The sequence below is a fragment of the Lepisosteus oculatus genome, chromosome 9 (genome assembly GCF_040954835.1).
Source record: "Lepisosteus oculatus isolate fLepOcu1 chromosome 9, fLepOcu1.hap2, whole genome shotgun sequence".
Classification (NCBI taxonomy): Eukaryota; Metazoa; Chordata; class Actinopteri; order Semionotiformes; family Lepisosteidae; genus Lepisosteus; species Lepisosteus oculatus.
The window spans coordinates 46,514,909-46,528,308 of record NC_090704.1 but is presented as its reverse complement, the minus strand read 5'-3'; the positions used below and the strand labels follow the sequence as shown (position 1 = coordinate 46,528,308).

Below are 13,400 nucleotides of genomic sequence, written 5' to 3'. Positions count from 1 at the left end.
AGATATGCAATGCATTATATAAAACAATGAGTTTTTTCCTTAGGATTTTTCCAAACTTGCAACAATTTAAGAGCTTATTTGATTTTTTTTCAAAGGTAAAAGGGGTCAGAATTTGGAGTAAAATATTTCAAGAGGAGACAGGTTGCCTACAAGAGGCCTAAGTGAGACCTCAACCAACACAGTGAAATATTTGCAGGATGCTCATTAGGCATATGTAGCTATATAGTTACACTGCTAGTCTGTTAGGTACCTCTTGGAGAAAACGTGTCCTTTAAGGTAGCCTGAGCACAGACCCTTGATTTCAGATACTGGGGCAAATAGGTTAGTTTAAACCGCCCAGCTGTGAAAGAGCACAGCTGTGTTTTTGTGCTGAAGGGGTGTGGGCGTGAATGCCTCGGGCGCAGAGCTATCGAGTCACCCTGCTGACCTGAGGCACCACAAGCTGAAAGGCTCGCTTTTGTTTCTCCTGTTATCATCTGGACTTTTAAACTATTTTAGTATCATTATTGGAGTAGTAAGCATAGCGCAAATCTAAAATAAAAACCTTCCCTCTTGTAGCATAATTTCCCTAGTTCTGTTTTAAGTGTTCCCCAAATACGATGAGTTTGTGGTTTAGGTCTCATTTGACGAATAACAGTTATCACTAGCGCCCCCTATCGCCCCAATCACTGTGATCCTGACTCTTCGAGCGCCCGGCCTGGCTGTGTACTTGCTGTACGGGTGCCTCAGTTTTTCAATTAGTTTTCAGATTTTTGATCGGTAAAACACCCCCCTACCTTCGTCATTTATCGCACTCTATGCCATCCTACAAATCAAGATGTTTTTATTAAGTCATTTGGCTGGAGCACCTGGCGCAGAGAAACCGAACTGACTTACGACAAAGCGTGAGATCTGGTATCACGAAAAACGCCGTGTAAAAGGAAGAATATTGTTACTCTTACACTTGTAGGTGTTATTATTTTTTTATTTTACCGAGCAAGACAAATGCAAACACATTCGCATTGACAACGACGACCTGGCGATTCTTCACAAAATGCCCCTTGCGGTTATGTGATTTATCTTTTGAATTATTCCATCTCTTCTTTCCTATAGTCTTTAGCCTTCCGTGCAGCAATAGTTTTAAAGCACTTCACCAACTGGGGACTGTAAATGAGAATTAATATTTGTTCCAAATAATTGTTATTAGTAGGCAGTAGTATTTAAGCGCTTTGAGAAGCCACCTTTAAGGGCGCTATATAAAATAAAGTTTATGATATTAACTCTCACGAAACCCACAGACAAAACTCCAAGTCCCACAATGCCTTGAGCACTGTCTTTCACAAGGTAGTCTTGAAACTATTTTAAAAATATTTTAATACGCCATTATTCAAATGTATTACTCATACAATATGGGATTCCCGAAATCCACAGCTGATTTGTTTTCCTCTATTTTTTAAAACAATTTGTACAATTGTGGAATCATGGACCGGAAGTGCGTCAGCGCCTCCCGTATTTAATGCACTGCCGGAGCGAAAGCTCGCTGGCATTTTGTTTGCAGCAGGGCAGGCAGTGGGTGGTGTGACTTGTGGCGCTGCACTTGAGTTTAGTCAAAAGGCCGAGTTAAATGATGCTTCAGTTAAATATATTCTGTAGCATGAGTGCAGTAATGCTTTACCTACATTCTTTAACTGCGGGAACATAGTGCATGTGGGATTATCTTTGTAAGGTAAGGCTTTTAGTTTCCCGATTTTTACTAAGCACGTTCTTTTTCCTTTCACGATTTAAATTGTCGGCCTATTGAGCGTGATATGTTCACTGCAGCCAACAAGTCTCTTGTCTTTCCCAGCTAAATCCGGAGACCCAGCTCTTCCGAGAGGCGACACGTGGGGCCGTGCCGGGGGACAGGAGCTACCACGTGGCTCGCCGCTGGGATGCCAGTCCACGGTAGTGTGGATCGCAGTTTATAGACGGCTTTATATCTAGGCCTCAAGAATTAAAACATTTTCACATCACGTGAAACTAAAGCTCTTTTTTTTTCTCCTCCCAGGTTGCGGAATTGAGTGAATCCCCCGGCCTGGGCACAGGCGTGGTAGCGGCGCTCCAGACTGCAGGCGCGCACGGTGTAAGTGCCCCGGGTGCAGAAAGAGGGGTTGTCTTGCTGTGGAAAACGTTGAAGCGGCTGTGCATGATGACTTGCAAACGCGTTAGACTTCTGAATAATCGTGAAGTCAACTTATTTTGCTGATCACCGTTCTTAAGGTTTGCTTTTGTTTCCCCGCTTCCGAGCTGCAAGCGCTCACAGCTCTACTCCTGTGTTGTTGAAGCAGGTCGCTCCGGACCCCGGAGGCCGGTGTGGAGGAAGAGGCGGCCTAGCCGACGGGACTGGGCACAGAGGAACCAGCTCCTCCTGCTGAGGAAGGACAAATCTGTTTGGAACTGTTTAGCAGTGTCACCCGTTATCTAATAAACTGAAAACTGTGCCTTGGATTAAGTCTTTGTGTGGTTATTTCACTTGTATCTGTGTGAGCACTGCCTTTGAACCTGTGGAGTCTACCCAGTGATTCCTCAGGCCAAGCACAGTGCCAGAGCAAAGCAGACTTGTTATAACTGGGGCTTCTTGGTCTTTCTAACCCAGGCTGCTCTTTTAAAAGCAAGTCACACCTGCTCTTGTGATGCTATGTGTGTGGAGCAGTGGTGGTGATCTGGAGGGGGGCTGCTGGGTCTCTTCAAAGCAGCAGCAGCAATCCTGGAAATAGGTCCTGATCTTTCAAAAGTGCTCCTCTAGTACAAAAGAGGAGTAAAAGACCTTAAAGTGAGGGTTTAGAATGCAGAGGGGGTATGGAGCAGACAGCCACCAATTATAAGCTTTTCTGATTTAATTTAGAAAGGTGATCTCTTTGTGAATAGAATTCTAAGGAAAGTGATGGTTATGTGACTTTCTTGTCCCAAGTAACACTTTCACTTGGATACTGGCTGTTCTTGAAGCAGTGCATTGTCTCTGCTTGACTCAAGAGACCCATTTCCTCCACCACAGAGCTCAGGTGCAGAGCTGAGAGAGTGGTGTACAGGGACATTAGGTGGCCCAGATCTTATACTGATTGAGCCGTCTCTGCTGCTGCTGTCCATAGCAGTCAAGCAATATTACCGCTAATGTGGGGACAGAGCTATAAGCGACACACTGGTGATGGGCAGGCTGTGCTTCAGATTCTGCTTGCTAGTCCCCCTTGTGTCCATGAAAATGAAAAGCAGTAGTTGACAGCACTAAAGCCTCGGAATAATAACAGAGATGTAAAGGGAAAAATGGAGAAACTTTATTAAAACAGCAAGCTTACTTCAGTTTCCCACAGATGAGTGTGATTTGTGATATGATCCACGTTAAAGAATACATTATAATTAGTGCATCTTGTCCTTGGACTTTTTAAAAAGTTATTGCACATGGCCTGGAGAGACAGGAGAGCTGTTCAACAGAACTAGGACATGCAACCTTCACAAAAAGGGAAACTTCACAAAAAGTCATATCAAAGATGGCCTTGTACATACCGATAGGAATGCTCTTCAATTTTAATTAATAAATTAACAATTATGGCAAAACTGAAAATAATACAAAAAAAGATTTAACAAAGCAAGAATCTTTAACAAATTAAGAAAAATCAAGGCAGATCGCATCTCCTGCAATATCACGGACCTGGCGCACCAAGCACAGTCCAGCAGGCCCGCAGGGCTTCTGGGACTGGTTCTTCATAACGGGAGAACAAATAAGGCATACAAAATTCTTCCAGGGAAAAAAAAAACACAGCTAGAAACTGTTCCCATCCTTTCGAGAGAGTCCTTCACAGCGAGGTGGGGCCAGCAGTGAAGAGGCCCGGTGTCGGTCCGGCCCGGCCCCAGTGAGGGGTTCTCCCTCGTGACCTGCCTGGAACCCGGAGGACCAGGCCCGTTGCGAGCGGGGGAACCCCTCAGCAAGGCCGCAAACAAGCTGCAGGTCCGACAGTCCGGTAGTGTGGCCCCAGGCAGAATCAAAGGTCAGAAGGAAGCTGCTCTGGGTCCAAAATAAATACGCTTCGGAATAAATATTTCCGTACGCAGTTAGTGTTGATGGAGGAAGGAGATGTTGGATGGGGTCCCCAGCTGTGTGGAGGAGAGTCTGTGTTCCCCACAGGAAGGGACTGGGCGCAGCTTCAGTTAAAACCCGCGGTGTTAGCGATCACTTAAAAACCATGAAGAACGTTTAAAGGAAGCATGTACTGTATGACCCCAGATGGCTCACAGAAGGTTTTTGAATCATATGGCTAACAATTCTTGGTTATGGCTGTTTTTATTCACTAGTTAACGTTTGTGACATGACATCGATTCCTTCGTTCAGAGGTCTGTGTCTGCAGAAGTCTCCAGGTCCCTTCAGCTGGAGCCAGGAGGGCAGAGCACAGCTGAAATTGACATGTGCTGTCGCTCAATTCTCAGCTTTTCTTTATATATGTACCGTGTATATACATATATAAACAGTGTTTATAGAAAAAAGTTGGATAATTCATATGCTCACTGACCTGCCTTCCTTGTAGTGCAGTACTGCAGAGCCCACTCAGCTCCATTAATCTTGTACACTGGTAAGAACTGCATTCAGAAACTGAACATTGAAATTGCCCAGCATGATCATACATTCATTTAAAAAGATTTAAAGCACCTATATACATCTTTATATATATATATTTCTATATATAGGCTTGTGATGAGCACATATGGAAAGAGGGCTTTTTTTGTACACCAGGACTGCATAACTAGTTCAAAATGAACTTCTGGAATCACTGACAGTTGAAAAGACAATATGCCTGTGTAATAAAAGCCCCCTGGCCTGCTGTGGCTGGAGGCTCATCAGTTCAGCTGACAGACTGTGGCTTGGCCTCGGGGTCATCCGAGGGCTGGCTCGGGGAGGCGTGGGCACGGCCAGGGAGCTGCCTGTGCTACAGTCAGCCACGCCTGAGGGGGAAATTGGGTGAGCACACAGCATTGCACACACTGGCCTCTGTTCGCCCAGCCACCACGGCGAACAAAACAAACACATCTACCGGCGATTCTACACTGCAGCGGGGAGCGGATCGCACGTACTGCACAAACTGTTCACCCAGACAAGCTCATAGCCCGTCGCGTGTACCCTTCCCAGCCTCTCTTCGGCCTCCTCCTGTGATTCGATTCACGGCTGCAAGCGCACAACCGCCACAGACGGGGGAACCCCCTCAGGGGGAGGGCTCCTCTCACGCACAGGTCGCCCACCGTTCGCCAGGCCCTCTGCCGGCGAGTGCAGGGCGGGACCCGCAACTAGATTCTCAGACCCCCTGATGGCAGCGTTCTTCCCCAAGAGAGGCGTTGAGTCGCCATCTTGCTTTGCCTGCCTAACCAGCTGTTCCGCACGGACAGGAGGGTGGCGGGTGGATCAGGCTTCCGTGAGTCGGTACACTCTTAGACATGTTCGCCTTCATGGACATGGACCACCGACAGTAATACAGACCCCTCTTTGTGTTGCATCTTCCCTCTGAAAGCTAATACAGCAGTGAGCAAACGGCTGACACGCTTCACGGCGAGCCCTTCCTTCGGAGCCGCGAGGACGCGTGCCGGGGGCCCCCTGGCTCCCGGGAGGAAGGAGGCAGGGTGGGAAAGGGCTGGGGGAGGAGGGGGGATTGTGGCACAGGCACAGTCTGGATGCGCAGGGCCCAGCGGGCCTCCGTGTCGTAATACTGTAGACCCCGAATCTTCACATCTGCCCCTCGGCACAGGGCTCGGCCTCGCCCTGGTCCCTCGGGGGGTCCGCCGCGGGGGCCAAGGCGGCCTGGGACCGCGCGTCCATCGCCGAGTGCATTATGGGAACGTACAGGTCGTCCATGTTTGGCATGACAAATATTTTCTGTGAATTCGTAGGGAGTGAGAGAGAGAGAGAGAACACAAAGCTGTTCAGTGTGGCGCGACTCTGCGCGACTCTGCGCGACTCTGCGCGACTCTGCGCGACTCTGCGCGACTCTGCGCGACTCTGCGCGACTCTGCGATCAGGGCCGCTCCCACTCCCACTCTGCCCCCCACCCGTCTCACCCTACCTGGAATTCCTGGTCCAGCTTCTTCTCGATCCAGTCCGTCACGTGTGCCAGTGTGACCTCCCTCTCGCCCAGTTTGGGACGGGCCTTCAGCTCCAGGTGTGGCGGGCTCCTGAACCCATACCTTTCGGACAGAGGAGAAGGCGCCCCATCAGCACAGCTCGCAACTTCCAGACGGCCCGGGGATGTGGTCCCCACTCTGATCCCGGGAGGGACCCAAGTCCAGCCGGGGCCTGACCTGAGCTCTGCTCTGACCCTGTTAGCTACGGGGCAACGCCATCCTGCGATAGACAAGTCGACACCCTGATCTAGAACTGGGACACCCCTCTTAAAAATGTGTCTGGTGCCCCACGTCTGCAGTTTTTGCCACTGCTAGGGGTGAAAGTGCTGTAGACCCCTCTGCGCAATCACAGCGACACCCTTTTATACAGCTGGGTTTGTCCTCTGATACCTGCAAGCTGATGACAGGAGTGAGGAAGTGATACGCTGTTAAGTTAGTAAAGGGGTTCCTCTAGAGTGAGTTTTTTCCCTCACTCCAACCTAAAAAAAGTCACAAAGCTCACAAAAAGGAACAAAACAATCTTAAACCTACTGTATACATCGTAAAGAGTTTTGTTTGAAACGGAGCTCTTACGTTTTTCAGCGTCTCATGCCAATTCTATTCGTGCTCATGCAGCTAATTCACCAGCAGGGGGCAGGAGAGGAGATGCTCTGGGTTGCCTGTGTCACTCTGTCGAGCAGAGTGAGGTCAGCGCACTTTTGTGTGTCTGGTTGCTTGCCTTTCTGATCACAATCCTCTGTGCGCCCTGAACTGACAGAAGTAACCCCGGAAGGTCGAGCGGTCTCGGCGAGCGGGGCTGTCCTCGCTGTGGGCTGAACGTACCATACTCGGTCAGTGGGGGGCGGGGGGATATTCACAGCCAGAGTCCCCCGGCACTCCTGCACCTCCACTGTCAGCAGCAGGGGCGTGTTGGACACCTCCTCTATCTTCTTCTTGATGAACTCCGTCTCCGTCGCCTTCTGGAAATACTTGGACTTGGTGATCTTGTCCACAAACCTCATGATCTTGCTGGCTCTGTGTCCTCCGACGTAGCTGGAGAAGAGGAGAGGAGAAGGCTGTGGCTGTCAGAATCTGCTGGTGGCAACAACAGGCCCAGCTCGAAAGATAAAAAGGCAAAAAGGTAAAGACGTTTTTCTGGAGAAATACGAAAGAAACAAAGGAGGTAAAGAAAGATGGGAGAGAGCTGGGCAGTAAGGAAATAAGAGTCCTCACCCCTCGGCTCCCGGCACCAGGCTCTTGTCGGCCGCAGTCACCTCAGGGGGGTCTTCCTCATCGGACGAGCCTGCGCTGGACGACTCCTCATCGCTGTCTGCCAGGCAGTACGTCCGGGGCCTGGCCCTGAGACACACAGCGCACAAACATGACATCAACACGCGCACTAACGCCACACACACATATACATACACACCCTGACCCCTAGACACACAGCACACACACACTGTGGCTGCTCAGCATTTCAGAAGACTGACATTTCAGACATGAAGATTTCACATTTTTCTTAAGATTCAAACATCTCAATGTAAAGAAGTCTGAAAACTAGCTTCACAGATACACCTCTCTTTGGGACAGCTGTATAACTGTGAACAGGGATGGGCGATAGTCTTGTGACACAGGGACACTGCTCTCCAGCACCGTGGACGACTTAAGGAGGATGCCTTAACTGCCAGAGCAGCCAACACAACCCAGCAGTGCAGAGACCAGTGCTCCAGTGTCTGCACTGAAAAACTGAGGAAGGCAGAAGTATCAGTGCCCCTTTAAAGTTTTATTTACCAAAAAACTTGCCTACAAGGGACCAAAACTGGAACACGTATGATAAATCCAGCTCCCAGTTTTTGTTACACCTGGGGTGGGAGGGGTTGTAAGACTGTCTCAGTACTAGGTTGGACAATACAGGTAGCAGATGCCTATTGAGATATTCTGCAGTTTGGGATTACAGTGTTGTGAATCTGAGAAACTTGATCTATCACAACTTGCTTTTCTAAAAACAGGTTCTTTCAGGTAATCTTTTTATTGTTATTAACCTTATACAGTTGTGGCCTTCTAAAGGTTGGTGTTTGCAAGAACAAAACAGCGAAAATCTGATCCTGAAAAATGAATCCGGAATCCAGCCTAGCAGGTGAGACATCTTTCAAGAAACAGTGGTCCGTAACCAGAAGCCTAGTGCTTAATTCCACTGACTCAGTGCTCTGAGACACAGAGGCACCTCTTCTGCCTGTCGCTTAACTCCAGCTAGCAACATGTTAGCAACGTGTTGCAAAAACATCCAAGGGGAGTGACAACAGCCACCAGTGGCTGATGGCCAAACTGTGCGGAAATTCTTTTGAACGCTAAAGGATAAACAAATCTTAAATAAGCTTTTCATCCAGCCGCTGGTTGAAGTTACAGCCACGAAAGCACATCGTTCTTCCTGCAACTTTTGTATGACACAGACCTACACAAGGCAGACGGGAGGGAGGGAAGCCATGCCCTTGCGTATTGTGCACACACAGGAGAGAGCCGTCTGGACCGGAGAGGACAGCTCGTGTCTGCGCAGCTGTGCCGGAGTGTGTAGCCGCCAAGGGCCTGCCGCTGTAGTGTGTCTCACCTTGAAACGACTTGGCCGATGTTTTGTACCCCTTTTTTTTGCTGCCCTATATTTATTCATGCATCAGTCTGCTAAGGCTAGAGACACCTTCACTGTATCCCTGCATTTAGCGATTCTTTTTCACTCCGAGACTCATGTGATCAATTGTGAGGCATTTCAAGATGGTCATCGAAATCAACAGCAGCCATTTAAATGATTTAAACAGGGGCTCCCTAATAAAGATGCATTGCCAGCAGAACTCCTCAGCACGAAAGGACGGCGGGCAGCTCTGATGCGGAGAACAGCGTCTGAGCACGAGGTATCCAGCATGCTTCAGGTGCACCCGATGCTGGGACAGAAGCACTCTGTCTGACTGGGAGGGACACGGCCAGGTCCACACCTGTCAGTCCAGTCTCATGCAGGATTAGTGAAAAGCAAACCCAACCTCAGCTGAAGCAGCGCCACAGACACATCTGCAGCACATCGGAAATGTTGTCACAGCCCTGCCGTTATTTATGGACAGCAGAGAAGATTTTATTAGAGGGGTTTAGTTTAACTCTTTTTTTATTTCCAACAGGTCCAAACGTCTTTTCACGAGAGCCGACACTGGCATACGAGCGCACTCCACTTCGGCTCAATGCTTTGCAGACGATCGTGCGTCACCCCTCCCTGTCCACCCTCCTTCATGGCCTGCCAGCTCTCACGAAGAGCAGTTTAATGGATTCTCAGAAGCAGATGCAGACAGGCGGGGCAGGGTCTGGAGGGAACTGGGGGTGAAAGAGACTGGGAGTTCTGGGACCAGAGGGGAGCGGACCCCTCTGAGCCACAGTCAGGACGGCCGCAGCCTCTGCCCGCTGCTGTCCTCGGCAGTGACACGGGCAACAGCAGGGAGGGCGATGTGGGGAGGTCTGTCTGCGCAGGGCTTCTGCAGAGACAGCGCACAGCGCAGAGCGAGGCAGGCGAGGCCAGGAACTGCTGGGCTGAACGGTTCTGACGCCACAACGAGGTCAGCTGTCCAGGCACACCAGGCCTCGGGCACAGCGTGGGAGCTCTGCAGTGACCCCTAGGTCTAATACCCAACCCCAGTTAAACTCTCAGGTCCCAGAAAACCCAGTTCCACTCCCCCGTGTTCATGATCCCACGCATGAGCATGGGTCCCTGTAAAAACCTGCCAAACCACACTCCCCACCTCTGTGGGCAGGGCTGAAATGTAACGTTAAGTCAGGTTTCAGTGGCTAAACAGGGCTGTTGTACAGTAATATTTTTTCCAGTTCTGGTCAATTTTAGACTGGAGCTCAGGTACATGTTCAGTTACTTTTCAGACTATGGTTAGGATAGGATTATCTAGGACAGAACTAGCCTGGAGCTCAGAGTTCACTTACGATTGTGGTCAGGTCTGTATGAGTTTACTAAGATACATCGCCTATAGTGCAATTTCTCTTGTCCACAAAGAAGATGATTAAAACAAGACTGATTCAAATTAAATTTGGGGAATTTTCAGACTGAAAGCATGCCTGGTTATTGATACGAGTGCTCTTTTGCCAAAAAGGTCTGTCATCTCTGAAGGAGAGCTACTGAGACATTAAGTCTTGCAGGTGGTTTTGAAAGTCTGTTGCAGTGCATGGTGTAGATTCAGTTGAGTGTGGGTTTATTTTTCTAATCAAATTAAATAAAAAACAAAACAAGCAAAACCTACTTAAGGAAGCAGATCTTAAGAAACAACAACTTGCACAGCATATGGACACACAAAGATAGTGCAGCCACAACTCACCAGAGAGACACATCCACAGATAAATGAATCCAAAGACATGATTAATGGACAGACATGGAGAGAGAAATGCACAAAGAAAAGTTACTCAGCGTTTCCTGCTGCTGTTGCAGCCATCAGCAATACAAAACCAACTAATTCTAAATACAATCTGCTTTCCTAGGTGGAGACGCTACAGTTCCCAATAACATTTCCCACGCAACATCCAGAAGCTGCTGCAGTTCTCTGTAAACAGCAGCTGCTCTGTAAGCAAGCCATGAGAAGATGTTCCTCCGCCAGAGAACCTCAGCTTCTTAGAACGCCAGCCAGCAGGAGATTATTTCTAACACCCACACTTCTTAACAAGCTGTTAAAGTGCCTTCTTGTCATTCTGAGGGAAGCCGACCCGACTGTTCTTTTTAGCAGTACTGGAGAGAACATTGACTCCGCTTTCGTTCTTTCCCTGGACTTCCTGTCAAGCATTGGCACTTCCTATTTCTGGGATTTCTATTCCCGATCCTTCTCCCACGGCTCACGATCAGCCTGAAACCTTTAATCTACTGTAACTCGTAAACAACCTGTACTACAGCAGTTTGCCTCGAGATGGGTGCCGATGTCTCCTCTGAGCCAAACTGTGTTTCTCTGCGTTATTGGTCTGCTTAGTCACTTCCAAGTGTGTTGTCAATTGTAAAAGGTCTTGTGCAAAAGGCAGAAGTTCGAAGGACTGAATACCAAATAAACAACCTGTCAGATTAATGCTAATTAAAACCACTCTTACATATGCACGGCTCTTCTCTGCAGTGCCTGAGGACTTGTTGCAAAGCTCCTTGAGGAAGTGCCGACTGTGAACTCAAATCCATGCAGCAAAACTGGCAGCTCAGAGGTGCGTTTACAGGCCCACAAGTACACAGATCTAAACCTAACCCTCTCAACACCGGGACGTGTGCAGTTTCAAAGTGTTCCAAAAATTCAGTTTTCCACAGTCCTCCAGGGAGCCCTTAATCCTGGAATACCTTTTTACAGGACAACGCTGTTTGGCTCCGCCCCCTCAAAGCATGCTGGGACGCCCGCGGCACGGCCACGCTTACCCTTCCTTGCCGGTCTCCCCGAATCGCAGCCCCTCCCCCAGCGGCTCCTTGCCCAGCCGCGTCAGGTTCATCTTCGTCTCCAGGGTCATCAGGAACGAGCCGTTGTAGGAGATCTCCAGGTCGAACCACAGCCCTGAAGCACACACACACACACGGCACTCATGAAGGGCTCGGAGATTCAGGGCATACCAGGACAGCAACCCTTCTATTCAGATTAGCCGTGTGTCTGTTTGTGAGATCAGAGGACAGATCAGACTCCCAGGTTTCTCCCTCCTTGCGCTTGAAGAGAAGAGAAGGCAAAGCCAAGCTGCTTATCATGCAGCTCCGTCTCCCCTTTCCCTGCACACCGGTGCTCCAACCTCTTCTGTGCTCCCGAGGGGGGGAGTCGGGGTCTGCACCTCGCTGCGGAAGAGCCTGGCAGGAGGGGAGCAGCTGAACCCCCAGCCTCTCCTGAGGACGGCTGGCTTGCTCACGGCCGCAGAGAGGGCGGAGAGCGAGGGCTTGAGGCAGGCGCGTATCCGAGGACACGCCACGCTTACACCCCTGGACAGGACGGCTGACCTTCCCACATGACTGGAACTGCTCAGATTATGATGTCACGTTCAGTTTAATTCTCTGTGAGCCGGATGTTCAAACACCAAAGATCGGTTCAGGGAAAAAGAAATACCTCTCTAATCCAGGTTCATCTTCCATGTCGAACCACAGCCCTGAAGCACACGGCACACTAAGCTCCCTTAGTCATCCTGGCAGCTGTTGACATGACACCTGGGGATCCAGAGCCGCTAACATTTGTGAATGTTGGAACACAGACAAGGCTGTTTTAATACTATTTTTTTAAACCAGGCCAGTCAACTCAACAAATTTCCCCAGCATTTACAGGAGAGATCTGTAGCATCTTGCTCATGGGTACAACACCAGGGTCCAGGGGATTTGAACTCCCAACCACATCCAGAGTCCAGACCACTAACCACCCCAAGCTGCTGCTGACTGCAAGCAGAGGGAATCCATTTCGAGCTTGAATGAGAATGAATGATGAGAATTGCTCTGAAAAAGCACCACTATGTGAAAAGAATAAAAACCCAGCTACTGTATGTTTAGCTGAGTACTCCAGGATCTTCCAATTCCGAACCTGAAGTTCCACTATCAGCCACCAGGGGGCATCCTGACCTCAGAGTGTTTGTTGGGGGGCCAAAAATATTATTTGTGTCTTTCTTGTTAAAGACGCATATACCGAGGCCAGCTTTCCACTGCAGTCACTGCCTGGGCGAATCACACCACTTGATGTTGACACCACTGGATGTACCCCAGGACCCCAAATCTCATCACTGCCAGATCACCAGCTGCTGGCAGTACCCCTAGTTGCATTCTCTTCTTACCACTAATCTTGTTTAATCAAATCAAAAACGAGCACGAGAGGCTTCGTACAGAGGGATAGGAGTCAAGGCACACGAAGTGCAGAGACTGGGCAGAAGGGAAATGTGAATCAATCAGCGTGGCTCATTCCTCAGGATTTTAAACCATCAGGGGCCCGTCACCCCTCCTGTTTCCAAAAATGTATCACCTTCTTTGCTTTTCTATTTTTCACCAGTTACCTTTCTGCTTTGCATCCCAATGTTTTGAAATCTCAGCGCCTAGTCGTCTCAGCACACTGCTACTCAACCCTGCTGCCGGGCGGCCTATCCTGCTCTCAGACAGCAGAGGTGCCAGGCGCCGGAGGTCCGACAACTCTCACCGACAACACTGTTAGATCACAGGCGCTCAGCCGCCAGCAGGGGTCGCTGCTGTGCAGAACAGAGTGCACCCTGGCTGGATCAAGCCCAACCCGAAAGTGTGCCCTTATTAGCTGATCCCTCAGAAAATGCGCTTGTCACCTGTTTCCTGAGGC

At 49.4% G+C, this 13,400-nt stretch overlaps 1 protein-coding gene, 1 long non-coding RNA gene and 1 other non-coding gene across 5 annotated transcripts in view; 2 read left to right on the top strand and 1 right to left on the bottom strand.

Annotated features, from left to right (window-relative positions):
* Window positions 1–1,511: 1,511 nt before the first annotated feature.
* On the top strand, window positions 1,512–2,466 carry LOC107078474 (uncharacterized). The gene is made up of 4 exons (XR_001479400.2): window positions 1,512–1,705; window positions 1,826–1,923; window positions 2,027–2,101; window positions 2,307–2,466. It is a non-coding gene; the product is annotated as an uncharacterized lncRNA (long non-coding RNA).
* A 37-nt stretch (window positions 2,467–2,503) lies between these two features.
* On the top strand, window positions 2,504–2,642 carry LOC138241327 (small nucleolar RNA SNORA50). The gene has a single exon (XR_011190553.1). It is a non-coding gene; the product is annotated as a small nucleolar RNA SNORA50 (small nucleolar RNA).
* A 626-nt stretch (window positions 2,643–3,268) lies between these two features.
* Window positions 3,269–13,400, bottom strand: part of tex2 (testis expressed 2) — a 56,976-nt gene continuing 46,844 nt past the window's right edge. For 2 of the 3 annotated variants that reach the window (XM_015356393.2, XM_006635482.3), the window contains 5 exons: window positions 11,516–11,648; window positions 7,330–7,455; window positions 6,940–7,149; window positions 6,060–6,180; window positions 3,269–5,872 (listed from right to left, as the gene is read on the bottom strand). In XM_015356393.2, the coding sequence (XP_015211879.2) occupies window positions 5,723–5,872; window positions 6,060–6,180; window positions 6,940–7,149; window positions 7,330–7,455; window positions 11,516–11,648 (740 nt within the window). In that variant the 3' untranslated portion in view covers window positions 3,269–5,722. The remainder of the gene's footprint in view (window positions 5,873–6,059; window positions 6,181–6,939; window positions 7,150–7,329; window positions 7,456–11,515; window positions 11,649–13,400) is intronic. The other variant, XM_015356394.2, reaches the window with a different exon arrangement.